The sequence below is a fragment of the Saimiri boliviensis genome, chromosome 3 (assembly GCF_048565385.1).
Source record: "Saimiri boliviensis isolate mSaiBol1 chromosome 3, mSaiBol1.pri, whole genome shotgun sequence".
Taxonomy (NCBI): Eukaryota; Metazoa; Chordata; class Mammalia; order Primates; family Cebidae; genus Saimiri; species Saimiri boliviensis.
Genome location: NC_133451.1, coordinates 62,328,389 through 62,352,480, shown reverse-complemented (window position 1 = coordinate 62,352,480; position 24,092 = coordinate 62,328,389). Strand labels below are relative to the sequence as shown.

Here is a 24,092-nt window from a genome sequence, read left to right as displayed (position 1 = left end):
ACCAGAACAAGAAGCTTGTGTTTTCTCTTGAGTTCTGGATGAAAAGTAAAGGTTTTCCTGGGGCATTCATAACCGTAGGCCTGCTGTCACATAGGTTTAGAGATTAAACTTTATAATCTTTTGTGATCTGGAAATTCCTGAACTGAGAACTTAATGTAAAAAGTAGTACTGTAATGGCCATACCCTAGAATGCCAGACAAAAACAAAACTAAACAAATCTAGAAAAATACACCCTCAACTAAGTTACAGTGTATTCTAATATATAAAGTCCCATTGAGTTAAAAGTACAAAATAACAAGATGGGAAAAAGCAGTTCAGTATGACCAAGAGTTAGTGAATATAACAAGCTATTAAACCTCCAAGAATTTTTATTTATTTATTTATTTATTTTATTTTATTTTATTTTATTTTATTTTTCGAGATGGAGTCTCATTGTGTCTCCCAGGCTGGAGTGCAGTGGGTGCAGTCTGGGCTTACTGCAAACTCTGCCTCCTGGGTTCAAGCAGTTCTCCTACCTCAGTCTCCCTGGTAGCTGGCATCACAGACATGCACCACCATGCCCAGCTAATTTTTGTATTTTTAGTAGAGGTGGGGTTTCACCATGTTGGCCAGGCTGAGGATTGCAGGTGTGAGCCACCACGCCTGGCCTACCTCCAAGAATTTAAGAGAATAGAATTATTTAAGAAAGATTATAACATATGGATCTTCAAAACTAAATCTCAAAGGATTAAATATATAATATAAAAATAGGACTCTGTTGAAAAAGAGCAGGCAGATGTGATAAAGAATGAAATATAACTTATGAAAATGAACATAAAATCTTAAAAATTAAAATTCAGTGGATAGTCAATAGATAGAGCTGGAATAAGCATTAGTGAATTGAAAGATAGACCTGAGCAATTACCAAAACTATACCACATAGAAATAAGAGAAAATATCCCAGCACTTTGGAGGCCAAGGCAGGTAGAAAACCTGAGGTCAGGAGTTTGAGGCCAGCCTGGCCAGCATGGCAAAACCCCACTGTGAGTGGTGGCCTGCACCTGTAATACCAGTTACTTGGGAGACTGAGGCAGGAGAATCGCTTGAATCTGGTTTAAGCGATTGTAATGAGTTTGTAATGAGCCCAGATCATGCCACTGTACTCCAGCCTGGGAAACAGAGCAAGACTGTCTAAAAAAGAAAAACCCCCCAAAAATAAGAAAAAATATAGACAAGTTAAAATAAATGAGAACTTGAATGAAAAGTCCAATTTATGAGATTGGATTTCTAGTTAGGAAGTAGTAGAAAAGGGCAATATTCAAATAAATTATGGTGGAATATTTTCTAACATTGATAAAACACAAATCAGATTCAATATGTGTTGGTTCTAGTGTTTGATTTTTTATTATTTGCAAGCTAATTAGCCTGTTACTGTTTCACAGATGTAGGAAATATTAAATTCCTGGATCAGAGACTGAGAAGTTTATTACTCAGTGCATAAAAAAAAATAGCTTTATATTGCATTTTCTTTCTTGCCCCCCTGCCCCCCAAGTGCCTCTAGCACAAGGCAGAGGGGTCAGGGTACCTGCATATTTAGTGGGTTGCTTTATAGAAAAATACTGAGCTTGGGAAACTGGCGTTTTAAAGCAAGCTAAGACTTCTCTTTGTCTCCGGGGAAGACCTTACCTCATCCCTCAAGATTTTACACAGCAAATGTAATTCTGAGAAATGGCCCCAAGTAAAGAGTGGTAAGGGCCTTGCATTCATGGCATACCTTGTGAGACAGGCATAGACTGAGAGACCCATGGAGGAATGTCTCCCTACAGAAAGCAAACCGTATTGCAAGCTAGATTTAAAAAACTAAATCCATAGATGGACATGGTATAGTAACCAACTAATGTGTCTCTTAAAAATGTTGTCAGGTTTTTGAGCTAGCATGAAAGTAATACTTTGGTAGCTAGGTAAGTATTTGTGTGGCAGTAATAGATTAAACAAATCTAATCACTTAGAGTCCATAAATACCACATAAGATGTTAAGGTGTGTTTCTAACTGGAAAGCCTGTGATGGTTATCATGTTTCATGTGTGCATGTTCTCCGCTGTATATATTATTTTTACTTTTGTTTTCTGTACTTCTGTGAGGGTATTAACCTTGGAATAGAATTCCATAGGATTAGAATATTTTAATGAGGATAATGATGTGTTTTTAGCACAATGCAAACTGACATGCTTCTGATTATTGTATATTACCAAAATAATCATGTATTTTCTAGTTTTTAATTTGTTTTTTTCTCAACAGTGTGTAGTATTGACTGAGATGAAACTTTCGTTGCAGAAGATGATTAATGACTTTTGCCGTTCTCAGTGCCCTCCAATTAAGGTAATTGTATTATGTAGTAATGACATGTTGTTAACCAAAGGAAGAACACTTTCACTACTAGAATTTTTAACTTATTAATGGGTTATCTAAGAAACTTTTTACATGGGATAATCACAATAAGATTTTTTTCATTAATTTCGGAATATTCATTTCCTGTTTTTAAAATTAGGATCTAAGTTTGGTTTATAGACAGATTGCCAAAACTAAGGAATAATTAAGGTCAGGATTGGAAAGGATGATAAACATTGAAATCATCATCTAATTTTTTTTTGATATGGAGTCTCACTCTGTCGCCCAGGCTGGAGTGCGGTGACATGATCTTGGCTCACCGCAACCTCTGCCTCCTGGGTTTAAGCTATTCTCCTGTCTCAGTCTCCTGAGTAGCTGGAATTATACAGATGCCCACCACCACGCCTGGCTAATTTTTTGTGTTTTTAGTAGAGGCACAGTTTCACCATATTGGCCAGGATGGTCTCGATCTCTTGACCTCGTGATCTGCCTGCCTTGGCCTCCCAAAGTGCTGAGATTACAGGCGTGAACCATTGTGCCCAGCCTCTAATTTTAAATGTTGTTATGATGGTGATTTTCTAGAGGTTCAGTGGTTCATTCGATGAATAATCATTAAATATGTACTGGAGACAGTTTTAGCCACTAGAAATACATTAGTGAATAGAGACAAACAAGTTTTCTTATTCATGAAAATTACCTTCTGCTAGGGAACATGTATAGTAAACAAGAAAACAAATACATAATGTGTTTTTAAATAGTTTCAAGTCCTATGATGAAAAAAAATCTGAGTGAAGAAAAATAGAGAATGATAGCAGCATGATGTAAGGAAAGGGGCCAGTTTTGGTTCTTTTAGATTACAAGGCTAGAGAAGTCTTCTAAGACAATGTTTGAATAGAGCCCTGAATATGAGAAAGAACAGGGCATTAAAGATCAGGGGGAAAGCATTCAAAGCAGGGGAATCAGCAAATGTAAACATTTGCAAGTGTAAAAATTAGGTTGGTGGTTTTGAGGAACAGTAAGAGGCAAGCAGGACCAAAACAGAGTTAGGTAAAGAGGAGAGAGGATAGTAGGAGTAAAATATACCAGAAGATTAGTTTGGGAGAAGTAGGTTGGGGGCCATATGTTATAAGATCTTTGAAAACATTTGAGTTTTTAGGCCCATAAGTTGTAATCTGTTTTATATTTTTAAAGGATCGCTATGGCTTGCTGTGTGGAGAAAAGACAATAGTTGTAGTTTTCAAAGTGTGGTCCAGGGACACTAAGAATCCCTGAGACCCTTTCAGTGGGGTTCTGCCCAAACTGTTTTCATATTACTAAGATATTAGTCAGCTTTTTCATTCTGATTCTCTTAGGGGGCACAGTGGAGTTTTCCCGAGTCTATATATGTGGTGGTATCCTTGCTCTGACAATGGAATGTGTATCTTCTTGTGATTTAAATTTCTCTCAGTTTTAATTTCTAACACAGTGAATATTGATAAGTATAACTCACATAAACAAAAGCTCTTTGGGTCCTTAATAGTTATTAAGAATATGAAGGGGTCATGAAAGATAACCAAAAGAAAGAGAACTCTTGGATTATAAGAGTAGAGTAGAGGCAGCTAGACCAGTTATCAGCTATTACAGTAGTCCAGCTAAGAGATGCTGGTGGCATCGGTTCATCACAATCTCAGAGGAAGGTGGCTGTTGAGAGCGGCGATAATCCAGAATGGCTTCTCTGATCTATGTTGATACGGAAAATGGAGAAACAGGCACTCGTGTGGCTGCTAAGGATGGGCTGAAGCTGGGGTCTGGACCTTCAGTCAAAGCCTTAAATGGGAGATCTCAAGTTGCAACACCACGTTTTGGCAAAACGTTTGATGCTCCACCAGCCTTACCTAAAGCTACTAGAAAGGCTTTGGGAACTGTCAACAGAGCTACAGAAAAGGCAGTAAAGACCAGTGGACCCCTCAATCAAAAACAACCAAGGTTTTCTGCCAAAAAGATCACTGGGAAGACTGTTAAAGCAAAAAGCTCTATTCTGCCTCAGATGATGCCTATCCAGAAATAGAAAAATTATTTCCCTTCAATCTTCTAGACTTTGAGAGTTTTGACCTGCCTGAAGAGCACCAGATTGCACACCTACCCTTGAGTTGAGTGCCTCTTATGATCCTTGATGAGGAGAGAGAGCTTGAAAAGCTGTTTCAGCTGGGCCCCCTTCACCTGTGAAGATGCCCTCTCCACCATGGGAATCCAATCTGTTGCGGTCTTCTTCAAGCATTCTGTTGACCCTGGATATTGAATTGCCACCTATTTGCTATGACATTGATATTTAAACTTCTTAGTGCTTTAGAGTTTGTATTAATAAAACATTCTTTAACCGAAAAAAAAAAAAAAGAAGCTGGTATCTTAGACAAGAGTTGGGAATAGAGATAATCAGAAGTTATTGAATTTGAGGTATCCTTTGATGAAAAAAGTTGCAGGGGGATAGGGAGGGTACCTAACAGAATTTGTAGATAGATGAATGTGAGTTGTGAAGGAAAGAGTGAGTGATCAAGAATGACTCTTAGATTTTTCTCCAGCATAATTAGGTGCATAGTGACTTCGGGAGGAAGTTTAGATGGGAAAAAATCAGTTTTTCGCTTGTAATTGAATTCGTTACCACATCTCCTTTGTTGTGGGGGTTGTTCCACTGGAAAAAGGAAAAAGCTATTTGTTTCTTTGAGTTAGGCACTAAGCCAAAATCATAATTTATGATGAGATGTGTTGAACATTTTTGGATTGTGGTCTTTACATAGCATATTTATACTCTGTAGAGGGTTCATGCTGTGGTTTACAATTTATGCATGGGATTAAGACAGAATACCCAGTGAACTTACAATAGGGCACAAAGGTATTACAAAATAACTACACAAGGTTATAAATGGAAATCTCTTTTTAATGTAATACATATACTTTAAACTTTTAAAAAAAGCTTCTACTTCTAAGTTTCTGCTCAGTTTCATGTCTTGAAAAAATGCTCTACCTATTTTGATCAGTAAAGTCAATATATGATCAAATGAGAGGTGTCTCTGTTATCCATATCACTACTTCATATTATTGGGATTATAAATTATTTTAAAATGTTCTTATACTGTAATATCAATATACTTAATTTTATTAGAAAACATTATTTTATGAAAGATTGGATGCATTACAGAATAAAGATTTCTCTTTATTAGCAGTAGCTCTAAAAATAGCTTTAAGCACAAAAATATCTTTACAAATTCTCAGAATAGAGACAATCCATGTGTTAGAATAATTGGCTTTTAATAATACATTTATGATTTAAGAACTTAATGGTTTACCTTTCATGGCTTTGATTTGCGATGTCAGTTTTTTAGCTCTTTTTGTGTAGATGCTGCTCTCAGCTTTTAGCTCCATTAACTCTGCTGATTTTGGTAAATGAGCACTTCATTCCTGTCTCCTAAAATTACAAGTGAGAATTCACTGGTAGACTATTAAACCAAAGTATCTATTTCTTTTATGTTGTGCTTGAATTTTCTGACAAGTACAAAATTTAAAAATTACAGAATTTTTATTTAAAAATCATAGAATTTATAAAATGATATGCTGATATTACTTCTAATTTTGTTACACTAGAAGTCTTTAGTAAAAGTACTGAAAATCTTTGAATACTAAACCAGTCTACATCAGTTTATCCTGTTTATGATTTACTTTGTATTCTGTAGGGTGTACTTAATTATAAATGCAATTGTCATGAAATGGCCTAAGATAGAGGTAGTTTTTTTCTTCTTTATATAAATAAGCTTGAACTTGTTTTTGCCATTTTACAGTTTATCAGTGCAGATGTACATGGAATTTGGTCAAGGTTGTTTTGTGATTTCGGTGATGAATTTGAAGTTTTAGATACAACAGGAGAAGAACCAAAAGAAATTTTCATTTCAAACATAACGCAAGTATGATTATATTAATGACTTTAAAAATAAATTTTGTTAAAGTTAATGTGAATGCTGTTTTCAAAAAGGTGGTAGGTATTAGCACAGTATTACAGTGTGCAAAATTTGTTTTGTAGTGTTTTAAGATAATGAGGGAATATTTAGCTAATTTGTTGACTGCATTATGTTAAAATTGGAATATTAATTGTTAAAAATATTCTGAATTTCCTCTAACAAATAATACATGATAGGGCCAGACACAGTAGCTCATGCCTACAATCCCAGAACTTTCAGAGGCTAATGGCGGCAGATCACTTGAGCTCTGGAGTTTGAGACCAGCCTGGGCCACATGGTGAAACCTCGTGTCTACCAAAAATACAAAAAATTAGCTGGACATGGTGGTGCGTACCTGTGGTTCCAATTACTCAGGAGGCTGAGATGGGTAGATGGCTTAAACCAGAGAGCTGGACGTTGCAATGAGCCAAGCTTACGCTTCTGCTCTCCAGCCTGGGTGACAGAGTGAGACCCCATCTCAAAAATTAATAAAAAATAATAACACTTGATACAGCAAGATTTGCTTGTCATAAATTTTAATTGTATTCTATGTTAACTCCTATGAGTCATGATTGTGATTCAGTATTTACCGAACTGTTTATTGTATCAGATAGTGGATGCATTATGTTGTTAGTCATCTAACCTAACACTGTAAAAAGACATGCTTAATTCATATTAGAGAAAATAATTTCTAATTTGTTATAATTCTAAAGCATTATTTAGAGGATACAGAAAGTTTTGATTAACCTTCAAATCCAAAAGTCTGAATTTTCTAACCATACTCTTGATCATGCGAAAGTTCAATTTTTTATTCCATAAAAGAACTGCAGAAGTCATTATGATCCCCTTTTAGTATCCTTTCACCTAAATAATTTACTTTATTTGTACTGTTTGTAATCAACTTATGTTAAAGTCCAAAAGAAACCAAAACAAGGGAATGATAATATACTTTAACATATGCTATTCGTAATTTGTACTTCTGTCTTTACACTTTATTTTAAAATCCAGTATAATCTCATGGTGATAGAGCCCCAGTACTGTCTGTCTCATGCCTTTTTAAGAAAAACTGATGGCCAGTCACAGTGGCTCATGCCTGTAATCCCAGCACTTTGGGAGGCCGAGACAGGCAGATCACAAGGTCAGGAGTTCAAGACCAGCCTGGTCAGCATGGTGAAACCCAGTCTCTACTAAAAATACAAAAAATTAGCCGGGCATAGTGGCATGCACCGATGGTCCCAGCTACTCGGGAGGCTGAGGCAGGAGAATCACTTGAAACCGGCAGGCAGAGATTGCATTGAGCTGAGATCGAGCCACTGCACTTCAGCCTGGGCGAGAGAGTGAGACTCTGTCTCAAAAAAAAAAAAAAGAAAAATGTATTGAAAAGTCAATTTGTGTATCTTTCTGCTTCCAGAGTGGTCTACCTGAGTTATTCTTTCAGGCTTATTAGTGCCTAGCTAACCTTTTGCCTTGTCTAGTTGCTTTTAGTTTGTCCCTGAGAATAACACACAGAATAAATTCCGAAAGATGGTATGGATTCTTACTGCATTGCTGTTAATACTATAGGAAATAAACTGACAAGCTACGCAATATTTTTTTAAAGTGTTGTGCAAGCTGTAAACTACCAGATTCCTATCTTTAAAGATTTCTCTCCTTCTTGTTTTTATTCTTTGATCTTCAGTGTTATGCTTTTATTATTTATGCCTACAGTTTTTTCCAAAGTTTAAAACTATTAGATAACTTGGAATGATTTTTACAAGTTACAGTAATTTCTGAATCTGTGAAATATTTGATAATTTCTGTGGAATCTTCGACCCATCTCCTACCAAACATAGAAATTATATTTTCAGCATTCATTTTAAAAATAGTAATAATTTAATCTAGTATTTTGTGATAGATTTTTAAAGGCTTGCTTTTACTAATAGAATAATAACTTGAAATTTTGGTTTTGAGGATTTTATGATAACTTTGTCATTTTTGCTTAACATTTGAATTTGTACAAAATGAATACATTAACTTCTTTTTTAATAAGTTACTCTTATTTTTAGGCAAATCCTGGCATTGTCACCTGTCTTGAAAATCATCCTCACAAACTTGAGACAGGACAATTCCTAACATTTCGAGAAATTAATGGAATGACAGGTTTAAATGGATCTATACAACAAATAACTGGTAAGTTAATGTGTTTTGTTCACTTATGCTTATTCAGCACGTGTACAGTTCAGACACTATACTTAGTGTTGGGAACAGAATGTCAGCTTACAGAGATATGATCTGAAGCTCTTGGCCTCAAAATACTCAATCCAAGTGAAGACATTGTTAAACAGTGATGATATTGAGAGAATATAGGCATTCTGGGAACTCCAAACTTAGCAAGGAAACCTACCCAGTTTTGGGACAGCAGCAGTGGGACAGGGTGTCTTGATTAAAATGTGAAGGTTGCATTGGCTTAGAAAGGTGTTGAAAAGAAATTATTTATTCAGAGACAAACAGAAAAGGCTCAGATGCAAGACAAAACTAAAGGAACTACAAGAAATCTAATACAGCAGGGCTGGCAGGGAGAATTGACCTCAGAAGTTTTAATCTTAAGATATTTAGGAGGAAACTTTATCACATACTATAGGTATGTGAGTAGCTGGGATTACAGGCATGCACCACCACAACAACCAGCTGATTTTTGTATTTTTAGTAGAGATGGGTTTTCTCTATGTTGGTCAGATTGGTCTCGAACTCCAGTCCTCAGGTGATCCACCTGCCTCGGCCTCCCAAAGTATTGGGATTATAGGCGTGAGCCACTGCTCCCAGCCTATGATATATTTTAATAACTAATAATGAGTACCCCTCATTATTCTTTTTCTCTAAGTTTTCTTGGTTATTTTTAAGTCCTAGAGTTAACAGTAGAAAAAATACTGTCTAGTTCTCCACCCTCCTCCCAGCTCTTCATTAAAACAAACAAACAAAAAAACCTCACTATGCTGGAAACTTCTTAATTTTTTAAATTAGGGAGAATTAATAATTTTTTTTTTTTTGAGACAGTCTCACTCTCTTCAGGCTGGACTACAGTGGCACGATCTTGGCTCACTGCAACCTCCACCTCCTGGTTTCAAGCTATTCTCCTGCCTCAGCCTCCCAAGTAGCTGGGATTACAGGTGCCTGCCACCACGCCCAACTAATTTTTGTATTTTTAGTACAGATGGGGTTTCACCATGTTGGCCAGGACGGTCTCAAAATCTTGACCTTGTGATCCGCCTGCCTTGGCTTCCCAAAGTGCTGGGATTACAGGTGTGAGCCACCATGCCCAGCTGAGATGTAATATTTTTATGACAATAAGAGTTTAAATTTAAATGTCTGTATCCCTTTGTAATGATTATTTTTCTTTTTCTAGTGATATCGCCATTTTCTTTTAGTATTGGTGACACTACAGAACTGGAACCATATTTACATGGAGGCATAGCTGTCCAAGTTAAGACTCCTAAAATATTTTTCTTTGTAAGTATTTTTTCTGCTTAAAAAACATTTCTTTACAGAAAAAGAAGGCAGAAGAGACAGGAATAAAATAACTATTCAGTTAACCAAACAGTTTAAAGATGGAACAAAAATTTTTTTTTTCTTTTTTCATTTGTACCAGCTTCGAGGGAAATTGAATTAATCTAATGAAATAAATTGATAAAATGGATATTAACAAAAAACTTGCACATTTTTTATAGCCAGAATACCATGTACATATAGTTGAGATAAAAAGGTATGGTACTGACTTGAAGTACTGAAAGGAACTATACCTTTGTGAATCATCAAATAGTTGATCATACTTATTACAATTTACTTTCTAAAACAAGAAATAAAACTAATGTATTTTCAAGATTTAGCAAGAGTTGTTTTGCTGTATTATTTTCTAAAATGAAATTATTTAAATTATATTTGTTAATCCTGGTTTTTTAATTTTATAAATTTCAAAACAATGTATATGTTGAGAATGTAAGATAATTTCTAAAAGCTATTGTCATTGAAAGGCATATATAAATACCTGAACAGAGAGAAACTAGACACTACTAGTGTCGAGGAGCTAAGGTATCACCTGCTACTTAAATCTTTGGGCTCCTTCTCAGGATAAGCTAACACATCATTGTTTTTTCTTACAAGTTCTCAAGATTTTAACTTAATTGCCTTTCCTTTTCCAGAACTGTTAACAACTCTAGTTGCTTATAAGGTTTTGTTAAAGCCAAAGTTAGAATAAAACAATAAATTAAAATCACATATCTAGACAGATGTGCTTCTGCATATCTCTTTGTGCTTTGTCTCCAATTTTTAATTGGATATGTCTCAATTCTAGATTGGGTGGGTGTTTTGGGGTGGTTTTGGAGGTTTTTGTTTTACCTTTGTGTTCTTTACAAAGAACAGAAGATTTTAATCAGTCTTGATAACCTGGTATCAGAAAAATATGGTAGCTTTTAAATTAAAATAATGCTTTCTTTTAATATGCAAATATTTTTACTAATTGTTCCCAAATTTACTATGTGGAGCTGGTTGTTTTGTTGCATTTAACTTTTTTTTTTTTTTTTTTAAGTATGGTCATAAGACTTGTAGCTAGTTTATATTTCAGTTAAACATATCGGCTCAGACCTCTGGAAGAGTACCCTAGCTTTTAGTGCACTGACATATAACAGTGTATTTTGTCAAAAAATCACTTATTTACTCTGAAGTAATGATTCTTTTTTTCCCCTGTCAGGAACCACTGGAGAAGCAGATAAAACATCCAAAGTGCCTTATTGTGGATTTTAGCAAACCTGAGGTAAATAAACACTTTGCAGGTTTGAGAGAGGCAGCAGAATGAGAGATGAGAATTAGTGAATGATTATAAAGTTAAAATGGAATAACCATGTAGATATCTTGCTGTGGGCCTTATTATATGAGTATAATAGAGGTTATACTCATGTATCTGCAGTTGACTCCCGAGGATTAAAAATAGGAATTTGTATCATAGAAAAAATGTTAAAATAATAGGAAAAAGTTTCACTTTTATGATGATTTCCCAATTTTGATAATTAGAAGACAACTTCAATAACTTGTACAAAGGTGATCTTATTAAGAGATTTTCTGAATCATATCCTTTTACATAATATGTATTTCTTACCAAAAAAAGCTTTGAGTATATATATATATTCTATTAAAAAAAAAAAAATCAGTGGATGTAATTTTGTAGCAGTAAATGTATTTGTGATAAAGAACTAACAGTTTCCAAATTTACAAATTTTAATAAGGAAAAGGGATTAGATCATTTATGGCCTTGAGTTTAAGTCATTTATCTTCTCTAAGCTTCAGCTTTCTTATTTGTTACATAGAATTAATAATAGTATTAAGCTAATGTATTTATTGTGATGGTTAAATAATGTTTTAAAAGTGTTTAGCACAGTACCTAGGACGTATAAGCACTCAGTAAACATTGGTCAATTGTTAATGTTTTCAATAGGCACCTTTAGAGATTCATACAGCTATGCTTGCCTTGGACCAATTTCAGGAGAAATATAATCGCAAGCCAAACGTTGGGTAATGTTTTATGTTTAAAAATATCCATTTTCCTTTTTATAAAAGTAGTAATTCAGAAATTATAATTTAAAAAGTAACTATGCCCTTTGTAATTACAATACCAATAGATATGCCAAGCTGTGTAAACATTTATTATGACTCTCTGGTCCTTTTCCTACTGGGAGTGGAGAAATCAGTTTATAAAAGTGGAATCATACTAAATGTCAATTTTCCCTTTAAAAATTAAAGTTTTTAAAACAAAAAATTTCTGAGAATTACTGAATTATTAACCCATGGTAATTTTTGTTTTTTAACTTTATACCCTATTAAGTCAGTACCAAGAGTACTGTTACAGAAGGTTTTTGCTTTTTATTTTTGGGAGTTCGAGATCAGCCTGGCCAACATGGCAAACTAAAAACACAGAAATTACTGGGCATGGTGGCATGTGCCTGTAATCCCAGCTTCTTGGGGTGGGGGCTAAGACACTGATCACTTGAACCCAGGAGGCAGAGGTTGCAGTGAGCCAAGATTGTACCACTGCGCTATAGCCTCAGTGACAGAGTGAGACTCTGTCTCAAAAAAAAAAAAAAAAAAAAAAAAAGACTAAATCTTTTTTATATACTGATATGAGTGTGATTTTGAAGTAATGTATTTATAAGCCAGTCATCTTTAAATCAGTAAAACATTTTGTGCTACCTGTTGGCAAAATCCCACACTGTTTTATATATTTCATAAATTTTAATTTTGAGTATGTTCTACTGTTTGTGGCAGTTGAGAAAATTAAAGTTAGGTTTTCCTGTTTTGAGTTATAGATGCCAAAAAGATTCAGAAGAACTGTTGAAACTAGCAACATCTATAAGTGAAACCTTGGAAGAGAAGGTGAATATTGAAAGTTATGGCTGTTAGAATATTTGTTAATACCTAAGTGTGTTACATTAGTATTCCCTTATATCTTCTCTATATATTAGGATTCTTTTATCCTTCACATCCAGCTTTGCTACTCTTTGGCATTAGACAACTTTTTTCACTTTGTTCTGTTTTAGTTTATAAATCTATAAAATAGACTTAACCTATCTTCATAGGGTTATTGTGAACATTAAATGATTTAATTTTGTAAAGTACTTAGAAATGCCATGTGACATATAGTAATTACTAATCACTGCTGCTGCTGTTTTATTGTTAGTATTATTATTATTATTTATTATTCTGTTCTGGTTTACTTGATTTGTTAACACACTAAAACTTATATGTTAGCTTTCCTACAAGTCACTTGTTTTATGCACTATACGTTCACATTTCTTTATCACAGTTTGCATATCAGATTTAGATTTAAGCATGTCACCTATAAAATGTTTTTTTGTGTTACAATGCCAGTGCCTGCTAGTCAACAGTTTTATTTAAGCAGCTATAAACATGATGCAGTTATTTGAAGATTCTATAATTTTTGTTTTTATTTTATAAAAATGAGAGGGAAGTGTATTAGTCCATTCTCACACTGCTATGAAGAAATACTGAAACTGGGTAATTTATAGAGGGAAGAGGTTTAATTGACTCACAGTTCTGCATGGTTGGGGAGGCCTCAGGAAACTTACAATCATGGCAGAGAAAAAATAGAAGGAGACATCTTTTTCACAAGGTGGCAGGACCAAGTGAGTGCAAGCAGGGGAACTGCTAGGTCCTTATAAAAACATAGGTCTCTTGAGACACACTCACCATCACTCACTGATTACCTTCAAGTGGCCCTGTCCTTGACATGTGGGGATTATGGGATTACATTTCAAGATGAGATTTTGGGTGGGGACACAGCCAAAATGTATCATTTCATTCCAGTGCCTTCTAAATCTCATGTCCTCACATTTCAGAACACAGTCGCACCTTTCCAGCAGTCCCTCAAATCTAAGCTTATTCCAGCATTAACCCAGAAGTCCAAGTCCAAAGTCTTATCTGAGGCAAAGCAAGTCCCTTTCAGCTAGGAACCTGCAAAATCAGAAGCAAGTTAGTTACTTCCTAGATACAGAGAGGGTACAAGCGTTAGATAAATGCTCCCATTCCAATTGGGGGAAGTTGGCCAAAACAAAGAGGCTACAGGCCCCACACACGTGTGAAATCCAATAGGGCAGTCATTAAAACTTAAGATTCCAAAATGAACTCCTTTGACACCACGTCTCAAATCCAGGTCATGCTGATGCAAGAGGTGAGTTCACATGGTCTTGGGCAGCTTCACTTCTGTGGATATGCAGGGCACAGCTCATCCCCTGGCTATCTTCATGGGTTGGCATGGAATGTTGCAGCTTTTCCAGATTAATGTTTCAAGCTTTTGTTGGATCTTCCATTCTGGGGTCTGGAGGACTATGATACCCTTTACACAGCTCCACTAGGCAATGCCAATGGGGACTCTCTCTGGGGCCTCCAACATCACATTTTCCTTCTGCACTGTCCTAGCAAGAGGTTCTCCATGAGAGTTCCACCCTTGCAGCAAACTTATACCTGGACATCAAGGTGTTTTCATATATCCTCTGAAATCTAGGTGGAAGTTCCCAAACCTTGATTCTTGACTTCTGTGCATCCGCAGGCCCAACACCATGTGTAAGCCACTGAGGATTGGGGCTTGCATCCTCTGAAGCAACAGCCTGAGCTGTCCATTGGCTCATTTTAGTCACAGCTGGGATACAAGGCACCAAGTCCTGAAACTGCACAAAGCAGCAAGGCCCTGGGCCCAGTCCACAAAACCATTTTTTCCTCTTAGTCCTCCAGTTGCTGTGATGTGAACAGCTGCCTTGAAGACCTATGACATGCCCTGGAAGCATTTTCCCTTGTCTTGGCAATTAACATTTGGCTGCTTGTTATTAATGCAAATTTCTGCAGCTGACTTGAATTTCTCCTCAGAAAATGGGTTTTTCTTTTCTGTTGTATCATCAGGCTCTGAATTTTCCAAACTTTTATGCTCTGTTTCTCTTTTAAACCTAAGTTCCAATTCCAAACCATCTTTTTGCGAATGCATAAAACTGAATACTTTAAAAGCAACCAAGTCACCTCTTGAACACTTTGCTGCATAGACATTTCTTCTGCCAGATACACTAAATCATCTCTCTCAAGTTCAGAGTTCCACAGATCTCTAGGGCAGAAGCAAAATGCTTCCAGTATCTTTGCTAAAGTATAACAAGAGTCACCTTTATATACTAGTTCCCAAGAAGTTCCTCATCTCCATCTGAGACCACCTCAGCCTAGACTTCATCATCCATATCACTATCAGCATTTTGGTCAAAACTGTTAAGTTTCAAACTTTCCCACATCTTTCTATCTTCTTATGAGCCCTCCAAACTATTTCAGCCTCTTTGTTCCAGTTCCAAAGTCACTTCCATGCTTCACTGCACAAAGTATAGATCAAAGTTAATTTTTTTGTATATGAATGTCCAGCTATTCTAGCCCATTAGTTGAAAAGGCTATTCTTTATTGAAATTTCATGGCATCTTTGTCAACAATTTCTTGACCATACATGTATAGGTCTATTTCTGTACTCTGTTGTCTTCACAGTGTTTCTGTCCTTTTGCCAGCTCCATCCTGTCTTTATTTGTTTTACTGTGGCTTTTATATTAAGTCTTGAAATCAGGTTTAGTCTGTTTCTCAAAAAGAGCTCAGAATTGTGGTATTCCCTGAGTATTTATATGTTTCATATTTTTTCTGTAGCTTTCATACTTGAAAGCTAGCTTGGCTAAGCATAAAATTCTGGGCTCCTACTTTGTTCAGTAGTATCTTGCTTTAGATTTTGTTGTTGAAAAATAAGATGCCAGCCTATTTTTTGTACTCTTGCAAGTAACCTGGTCTACTTGCTTTAAGATCCTGTGTGTTTCGCCCTCATTTTCATCTAATGGTTTTACCAGATTATATCTCAGAGTTGATTATTTAGTAAAGTTTCCCACATACACCATAAGCTCATTTTGATATGTGGATTCAGATGCTGTTTTATTTAATTATTACCTTCCTTTTCTGGAAGGGTAGAATAGATCATTTCTGTTCTTAGTCCTGATTTAAGGTGTTTTTCCCCCCATATTGCCAAGTGCTTTTTAAGAATGTGTAATTTATTCACTTAAATTACCTTTGACTTTTAGTTAGTTGTGGGGGTATAGATTTTCAGTAGCTGAAATGTTTTGATTCTAGTTTTCTGTTTTCTTTTTATATTAGCTTTGTATAGTAGAGTCATTTTTGTGCTTTCTTTTTGGACAGGGTAAGGGTTTTAGGTGCTTTTTAGGTTCCTAGTTTTGTAGCACTTTCTTCTCTTAGGATACCGCAAAGGAGCTTTTAATGGATGACTATTTTGTGGTGGAGAGATTTGAGTGTGTTTTGTAGGTCTCTTCGATTTTTACCAAATCCTTATCATCTCTCTCTTTAGCATTTTCTCTTAAAGGATGTCTCCCCTCTTTTGCTTACAACTTGCTCTCCCAGGATGACATTCTTTGAAGGCTGAGGTGCCAGTTTTATACCTCTCGTCAGTATTTTCTATACTTAGTGTGGGACTTCCTTTTTTGTAGGACCGTGCTTTATTACCATTAGACCTTTCACTCTCTTCTGTGATCTCTTCATTTTTTCTGCTCTCTGTCTAAGATTGTAGCATTGTGAAATCCAGAGATAGCTCTGTTGGAGTTTGCAATCTGTCTTTCTGCTTACAAATAATTTGAAATTTATAATATTCTGTTTTCTAATAATACTGAAGCCCTGTTAGTGTTTTACTTCTCTTCTTGTGGTTATGCATGTGTTCTGGAGATTGTGTGGGGAAATTTAGATATATGCTGCTGTTGTTATCCTAGGATAATCAAAAATTCCCAAAATTTAGATATTTGTTTACTAAAAAAAATAAAGAACCCTGGGAGGCTGTATAACCTAATGGTGGGAATAAACCTATAAAGTTGAACTTTTTGTATCCAAATCCTGGCTTCACCATTTACTACCTATAAAATCTTGAATAAGTTACTTAATTTTTCAGTGTTTCAGTTTTCTTACTTGTATAATAGAAATTATATTTATAAAGATTACTTTGAAGATTATGTAAGGACTTGATACACAACCTGGTATGGTAAGCACTCATTTATACTGTTATTATCATTCTTATCATTATTTTAATGTTATCACCACCAACAATATCCGCATTAAAAAACTGCAGAATTTAAATTGTAATTGATCTTGAGGTTAGTGCTCAATAGTTGTAAATAGTGAGATATAGGAAATTGAAATGGAGGGGTAGATGAGTGAGTAAGTAGTAACCATTTTGTATCACAAATACTTTTCAAAGTATAATAAAAACTCTTCTTTTTCCCCTCCTACACGTATTAGAACTGTTCTTTTATATAGGATTTCAGAAGATTAATTAGGCCAACTTGAAGTTTAGGGTAAAAATTAAGATTACTGATGTTTAAAGAATAGGAAGAGAAAGAAAAAACAGCTCATGAAAAGATCTTTGTCATGTATAAGAAATTATGCTAAAACAATAGGTCTAAAATTCAGTTTTCCAATATTTCCTTGAAAATATTCTATTTTAAGAAACATAACTTTTAGTGTAATTGAAAACATTAGCTCTGACAATGTATTGTGTCGTTATTCATTGCAGTTTTTATTTACAACTTCCAACATAAACTGATAGCTTATCATTTTTAAGATCATTTTATTTTCATTTATCTTAGTTCCGGATTTTCTCAGAGTAGTTTTTATTAACAAACTTTTTTTAAAAAATCTACTTATTTGTAAATAATGCCTGACTGGCATCACAGAACTGTTCTTTGACAAAAACTATAAATGGTAGATATTTGAGTTAATTATAAATGATGCCCTAGAGTGACGTATAGAGTCCAAAAACAAAAATGGGCAGGCAGTAGCAAAGGAAGACACTACTTAAGATAGCATGCAAATGGGTCTGTTTTCATGAAATTGTGACATTTTTAGAGCTATTAAGTAGGGGAATTGAATAGCTTTTTTCGAAGTTCTAATTCTAACATTGAGTCATTAAAATTTTAAGTGTACTGTGTAAATGCTGTTAATATTACTATCTTTTATGGCTTTTGTTTTAGCCTGATGTAAATGCTGACATTGTGCATTGGCTCTCTTGGACTGCTCAAGGCTTTTTATCCCCACTTGCTGCAGCAGTAGGAGGTGTTGCCAGCCAAGAAGTATTGAAAGCTGTGACAGGAAAATTTTCTCCTTTGTGTCAGTGGGTTAGTTCTGTTTTTAAGGTTGACTTCTTTACTCATGAAATGACTGTGTTATGTATTACAATGTAGTATTAATATGTTAGAAAAGCAACCCTAAAATACTTTTTGATGCATGAAAAAGATGCAAGCAGTGTGCCTCCAACACTTGATTCTATGATTGAAATTAACAAGATGATATTTTAGGGTTATTGAGATAAACTTGAAGTTGCCTTCTCAGATGTATTTCCCTTAGTTGTGATAGTAAAGGAATGAATGTTCTATCCTTATCGGTAATTACTCTCCAGTACCATAAGCTTAGCATTCTCAGACACTCAATACTCTTGAATTTGTTCCATGGAATCTTTTACTATCATGACTCTTCAGATTCCCTTTCTAGGTATAAACTTACAAAAGTGGAGAACATGGGAATGGTACAGGTTTTAGATTTGCATGGGGTACGAACATCACAAGATGGAATAAAAACCCCCGTTTATTTTACCTGAAGAAATAATTGGCACAAGGTGTGAAAAGATACTGCCTGCAGGCCCTTTCTCTGTTAAAATACTGTAAACATTTTAAACATAACATTTATCATTTTTTTATATTTTGAAAGTACTCACATAATGCCGTTTTGCTGCTGAATTCCTCATGTTAACACAGAATACAAGTACATTACGAAAAGTCTGCTTTAAAGATAACTGTTAGGCAGAGCACAGTGGCTCAGGCTTGTAATACCAGCACTTTGGGAGGCTGAAGCTGGTGGATCATGAGGTCAGGAGATTGAAACCATCCTGGCTAACACAGTGAAACTCCGTTTCTACTAAAAATACGAAGGAAGAATTAGCCAGGTGTGGTGGCACACACCTTTAATCCCAGCTACTTGGGATGCTGAGGCAGGATAATCCCTTAAACCCAGGAGGCGGAGGTTCCAGTGAGCAGAGATCATACCACTGCACTCCAGTCTGGGCGAGAGAGCAAGACTCGAGCAAGACTCTGTCTCAGAACAAACAAACAAACAAAAAACACACAAAACAAAATAAAACAAAGATAACTGTGTTAACATAATGAGAAATAATAAAAATTAATTGTTAATATAGATTCTATGTTATAATAAAATAAATAACCATTTTATTGTGTTCAAATTTAGCCACACAAGTTAATTAAATGAAAATGAGAGTAAGATTCAATTCTGTTCTTCATGAACTTAAACTAATTATCTTTGGTGTTTTTTAAAATGCTGAAATTTTGGTTTCCTAGATTATTTTTCTATACTGTGTGTAATTATAGATGACATACAGTGTATCCAAGCTAAAAAATAAATACAGAGTAAGTACTTTCTTCTCAAAAAGTCATAAATTTCTTATACAAATATAGCTGAAATTGAATGGGGGCTTCCAAAGCTTTTGTGTAGTTATGAAAAATAGATTTGGAGGTGAAATTTACTTTGGTTTAAAATTAGAATACATCATGTTTAGTGACATGAATCAAATTGTATCTTTTAATGGTCACCTCAGGTTTTACAATTATTTTAATGAGAGAATATAGTAATGTATATTATGTATTTTTAATTATATTTTAAATATTTTACTCTGAATTGCCAGATTTTAATAATTTTTTCCTTAATGATTATTAAATAACTATAAAGGAACTTCTTTTTTAGTAATTTAAGTTTTACATATAATAATTATGTTTTTAATCTTCTACTTTAAGTTATATCTTGAAGCAGCCGATATTGTCGAATCACTAGGCAAACCTGAATGTGAAGAATTTCTCCCACGGTAATGATGAAATTTCTCTTGCTTTTTATAAGAGGAAAACAGATTTTTTTTAAAAGTTTTGTCTAAACATACCTTTGTTTTATATGTCTTTTCTCCTAAATCACTTATGTAGCTGTTTTTTCTCTATTTAGGAGTCATTTTAAGTGTCATAATAATATCATATCTCTTTACTGATAGTGAATACAGAGCTTTAAATTGTATGCTGTGAGAATAGTTAGCATTTAAAATACCTTAATGATGTTAGATGGAAAAAAACTGCTACATGCAGTCTTTATTTATATAAGTCATTCTTTACTTTTTTGGGTCATAGTCTTTTTGAGAATGAAAAGTTTAGAATAATTTCTCCCTAAAATAAACATAACCCAAATTTCTGCCTTTGATTTTAAATGGGTTATCAACTCCAAACCCCATCCATAGATTTCTCTAAGAACTTTGCTTAAAAATCTCTGGCTTAAGAAAATTTTTTTTCTAGACAAACCAAAGCCACCTACACTTATTTGTATTTAGACTATTAAGTCAAGTGGAAAAGGAAAACTGGATTTCTTATGGGGGCTTTTTTTTTTCAATTAAGATAGTTCATCAGATTGGTTAGGGGAAACTTTTAAAGAATATTCCATTTTAAAGTACAACGTTAAATTGGTATTAATGACAATGAAACTAATTTTAATGTTTTTTATTCTTTTCTGTTTTTTTGGTATATGTTATTTTTTTCAGGGGAGATAGATACGATGCGTTAAGAGCCTGCATTGGAGAAACTTTGTGTCAGAAACTGCAAAATTTAAATATCTTCTTAGTAAGTATGAATAATCATGGGAATAAGTAGTATGTTCAAACTGCTATTATATATCATCAAGTTTAAAACAAATTTGAGTAAGTATGTAAAGTACAAGTGAATTTAAAAATGCTAAAATTTTGGTGTCCTAGATTATTTTCCTATACTGTATGTAATTATAGATGATACACAGTGTCACCAACCTAAAAAATAAATACAGAGTAAGTACTTTCTGAGACCATATGGCCTGTAGAGCTGAAATTATTTGCTGTCTGGCCCTTTACAGAAAAAGTTTTCAATCCTCTGGTCTAACTAATATATTTAAAATAAAAGGATGAGTATGATAATTTTGAACATTAGATTATATTCTAGCAATATGTTTGAAAATTGGTGGGTTTCAAAAAATTTTTTTCTCTAAATGAAGGAATATATAAGTGTATTCTGAATTTTTATTTATTTTTTATTTTTATTTTTATTTTTGACACGGAGTCTCTCTCTCTTGCCCAGGCTGGAGTGCAGTGGCATGATCTCCACTCACTGCAACCTCTGCCTCCGGGTTCAAGTGATTGTTTTCCCTCAGCCTCCTGAGTAGCTGGAACTACAGGCACGCACCACCACACATGACTAATTTTTGTATTTTCAATAGAGATGGGGTTTCACTATATTGGCCAGGCTGGTCTTGAACTCCTGACCTTGTGACCTGCCCGCCTTAGCCTCCCAAAGTACTGGGATTATAGGCGTGAGCCACCACACCCAGCCTATCTGTGTTTCTTAATTGTCTTACTGCATTGGCAGGGAAATTTTCCCCAATAACATAAAAGTCCTCTTCCTGCTATTTATTGTTATTATAATTAGCCCTGAAAATTACTGCTGATTCTTAGTAATCATCTTTAAAGTAATGTTTTGAAAATGAGCTATTACTGAACTTTTTACATGCATATGGAATCTAGTATTATTAATTTTAGATAATAGAAGTCTTAGAATAACTTCATACAGCAAATGAGTTTTGAGAAATAACCAAAAAGGAGGAATCATTTTTATTAAAATGTACTAACATTATATTGTGTTTATTTCGATCTTGCGTAAGTGGCTCAATGTTTGACATATATTTGGAATTTTTTAATGTCTTCTGTTTAAAGAAATTATAAAATTATGCTTTTCCTTATTTGGTTTATACTTTTTTTTCTTTGAAACACAGTGGTAAAATAAACCTGTTAAATATTTCAAAGTAAAATGAGTCACAAATGATCAAGTTATTTTAATCTGATATATACTGTTTTTCTCTTCCATAGGTAGGATGTGGAGCCATAGGCTGTGAAATGCTAAAAAATTTTGCTTTACTTGGTGTTGGAACAAGCAAAGAGAAAGGAATGGTAAGAATCAATCCTTGAGAGTTAAAAGTGTATATTTCTGTTGTTGCCCTTTTTTCAGCTATATTTGACTACATAAATCTGAAGTATCAATTTTTGAAAATAGAGTATTGAACTAAAAATTGATTCTCATGCCCTTCTGACTGCTTTTCAAAACTTACGTTACCTTATAGCAAATTACTTCTCTTTCTTTTGTAGCAAATTAATTCTTTACTCAGTTTTCTTCTCTACTACTGTGAAACTGGCATTTGTACCACTTACCTCATAACGGTGTTGTGAAGATCAAATGTGAAAGGGCTTTACAAAGTATAAAACATGTTGTTGTTACTTCTTTTAGATGTCGTTTATTAATTGTTAAATCTTTAAGATAACTGAAGCTAACATCACAGAGTTGCAGAGTACTCAGTTGTAGTTTCAATTAGTAAATATTAAAAGTAGTGAGAAAAATACAAATCTCAGTGTAAAATTTAAATTCTTAAGACTCTAAATGTGAGTTAATTGCAAACCTTTTCATATATTTAAATAGAAATTTATTTCACTGGTGCTTGTTTTGCCTTTTAACATGTAAATTAGCTTCCATTAGTGAGTTCATAGATTTCTCATGGTGACTAACAGAAGACTCATTAAATGGCTAAAATTTATATGATAGTTCACCTTTTATAATTTATTAAAGTGGGCTTTTTATTCCAATTCATTATATCATAGTTACAGGCAGATGTTCCATGTTTATATTAACATGTCCTAAATACTGCTCCACAAACCACTTTTACTTCTGGTGATTTTGAAAGGGATATAAAAAGAAAAAAGTCTTTGGTTACATCAGTTTAGGAATCACCTGAATACTTTAACTCCTTGGAAATTCATGATGCACATTAGCATGTAAAGGTCAGGAAAAGAACTGTAGTGAAGAAACCTACTGACTTCAGATAACAAAACAAGGTAAGTTAATGTGGACAGGCTTCTGTGCTACTGCAAACACATAGACTTACTGTATACATTTTTTTTAAGTCCTTAGATAAATACCTTTTTTTTTTTTTTCACTCTTATTAACCAACCAGATCTTTTTGTCTTAGAGGGCTCATAATAGTTATGCCACATGGGCAATAGTATTTTTAAAAAGCTTAGTAAATGTAGGCAATTTCTTTAGGGTTAATCATCTTTCAAAGGGCCTTGGGAATGTCCTTCAAACAGAATATATATCTTAGAATATCTGTTCCTGTTTGAAATCATTTAGGCAGGTTGAAAGAGTTTGATAAAAGGAAATTCTATATTTAATCTTTCATTGTAAATTATATTTGCAGTGAAAGAGTTTATATTTTTTAAGTGTTTACATATGTAGCCAAGCTGAAAAGAGAAATTCCCAGATGCTAGGAACCAAGACAGAAGAACAAATCCTGAGTTGAAAGCCATTTACAAGTGTTTCTGTCTTGAATGTCTGTCCAAAACGTTAAGTAAAAACTGAAGTCACAAATGAGAAATTGAAACTCACAGCATGTGCCACACCCTGATCTGGGGTCCAAAATTACGTCATGTAAAAACTTTAAGCAAAGAAAATAATATAACAAATTTAGATCTACTAAAACTTCCAGACTGTTAAAGCAAATGTAAAACTGTATCATGATGATAATAGCACACTCAGGATTATGCAGAAAAATCAACCTTCATTAAACACAATTTAAATTTAAAAATTAGTATTCCCTAGAAAGGGAACCGCTTCAAGAATCAGCCATGGCAAATAAAAGAATTAATCTCCTAAGAATTATAAGTAATAGACATGCTCCCGATAATAGAAAACTTTACAGAAAATAGAACAAACTTTAAAGTTAAAAACGATTAGAGAGAGAGGACTAGAAACAGAAAAAAATGACATTGAAAGTTTTACAGCAAGCCAAGTAAGAATTTCTGTATAATTACTAATATTAAGATTCAAATATAACTGAGGTGAGAATGGACAAATCAAAGGTAAATATAAATACCCAGAATGTAGTGCAGAAAGATATCTTTTTTTAATGAAAGAGAGTGGGTTTGCAAGGTCCAATAGAGATCTAGTAGAATTTCCATAGATAAAGATAAGGAAGAAGAAGCAATATATTCCAAAGATAATAACAAAAGTTCCCAGAGTTGAAGAAAGATGAGTG

General features: G+C 34.2%; 1 protein-coding gene and 1 pseudogene across 2 annotated transcripts in view; both read left to right on the top strand.

Moving 5' to 3' along the window:
- Positions 1-24,092, top strand: part of UBA6 (ubiquitin like modifier activating enzyme 6) — a 73,007-nt gene that overhangs the window by 25,579 nt on the left and 23,336 nt on the right. For both annotated transcript variants that reach the window (XM_003931892.3, XM_010342559.2), the window contains exons 7-17: positions 2,278-2,358; positions 6,180-6,302; positions 8,381-8,504; positions 9,718-9,821; positions 11,059-11,121; positions 11,800-11,876; positions 12,668-12,734; positions 17,915-18,058; positions 19,745-19,812; positions 20,527-20,605; positions 21,877-21,957. In XM_003931892.3, coding sequence (XP_003931941.1) covers positions 2,278-2,358; positions 6,180-6,302; positions 8,381-8,504; positions 9,718-9,821; positions 11,059-11,121; positions 11,800-11,876; positions 12,668-12,734; positions 17,915-18,058; positions 19,745-19,812; positions 20,527-20,605; positions 21,877-21,957 — 1,011 coding nt within the window. The remainder of the gene's footprint in view (positions 1-2,277; positions 2,359-6,179; positions 6,303-8,380; positions 8,505-9,717; positions 9,822-11,058; positions 11,122-11,799; positions 11,877-12,667; positions 12,735-17,914; positions 18,059-19,744; positions 19,813-20,526; positions 20,606-21,876; positions 21,958-24,092) is intronic.
- On the top strand, positions 2,366-6,172 carry LOC101051946 (securin pseudogene; annotated as a pseudogene).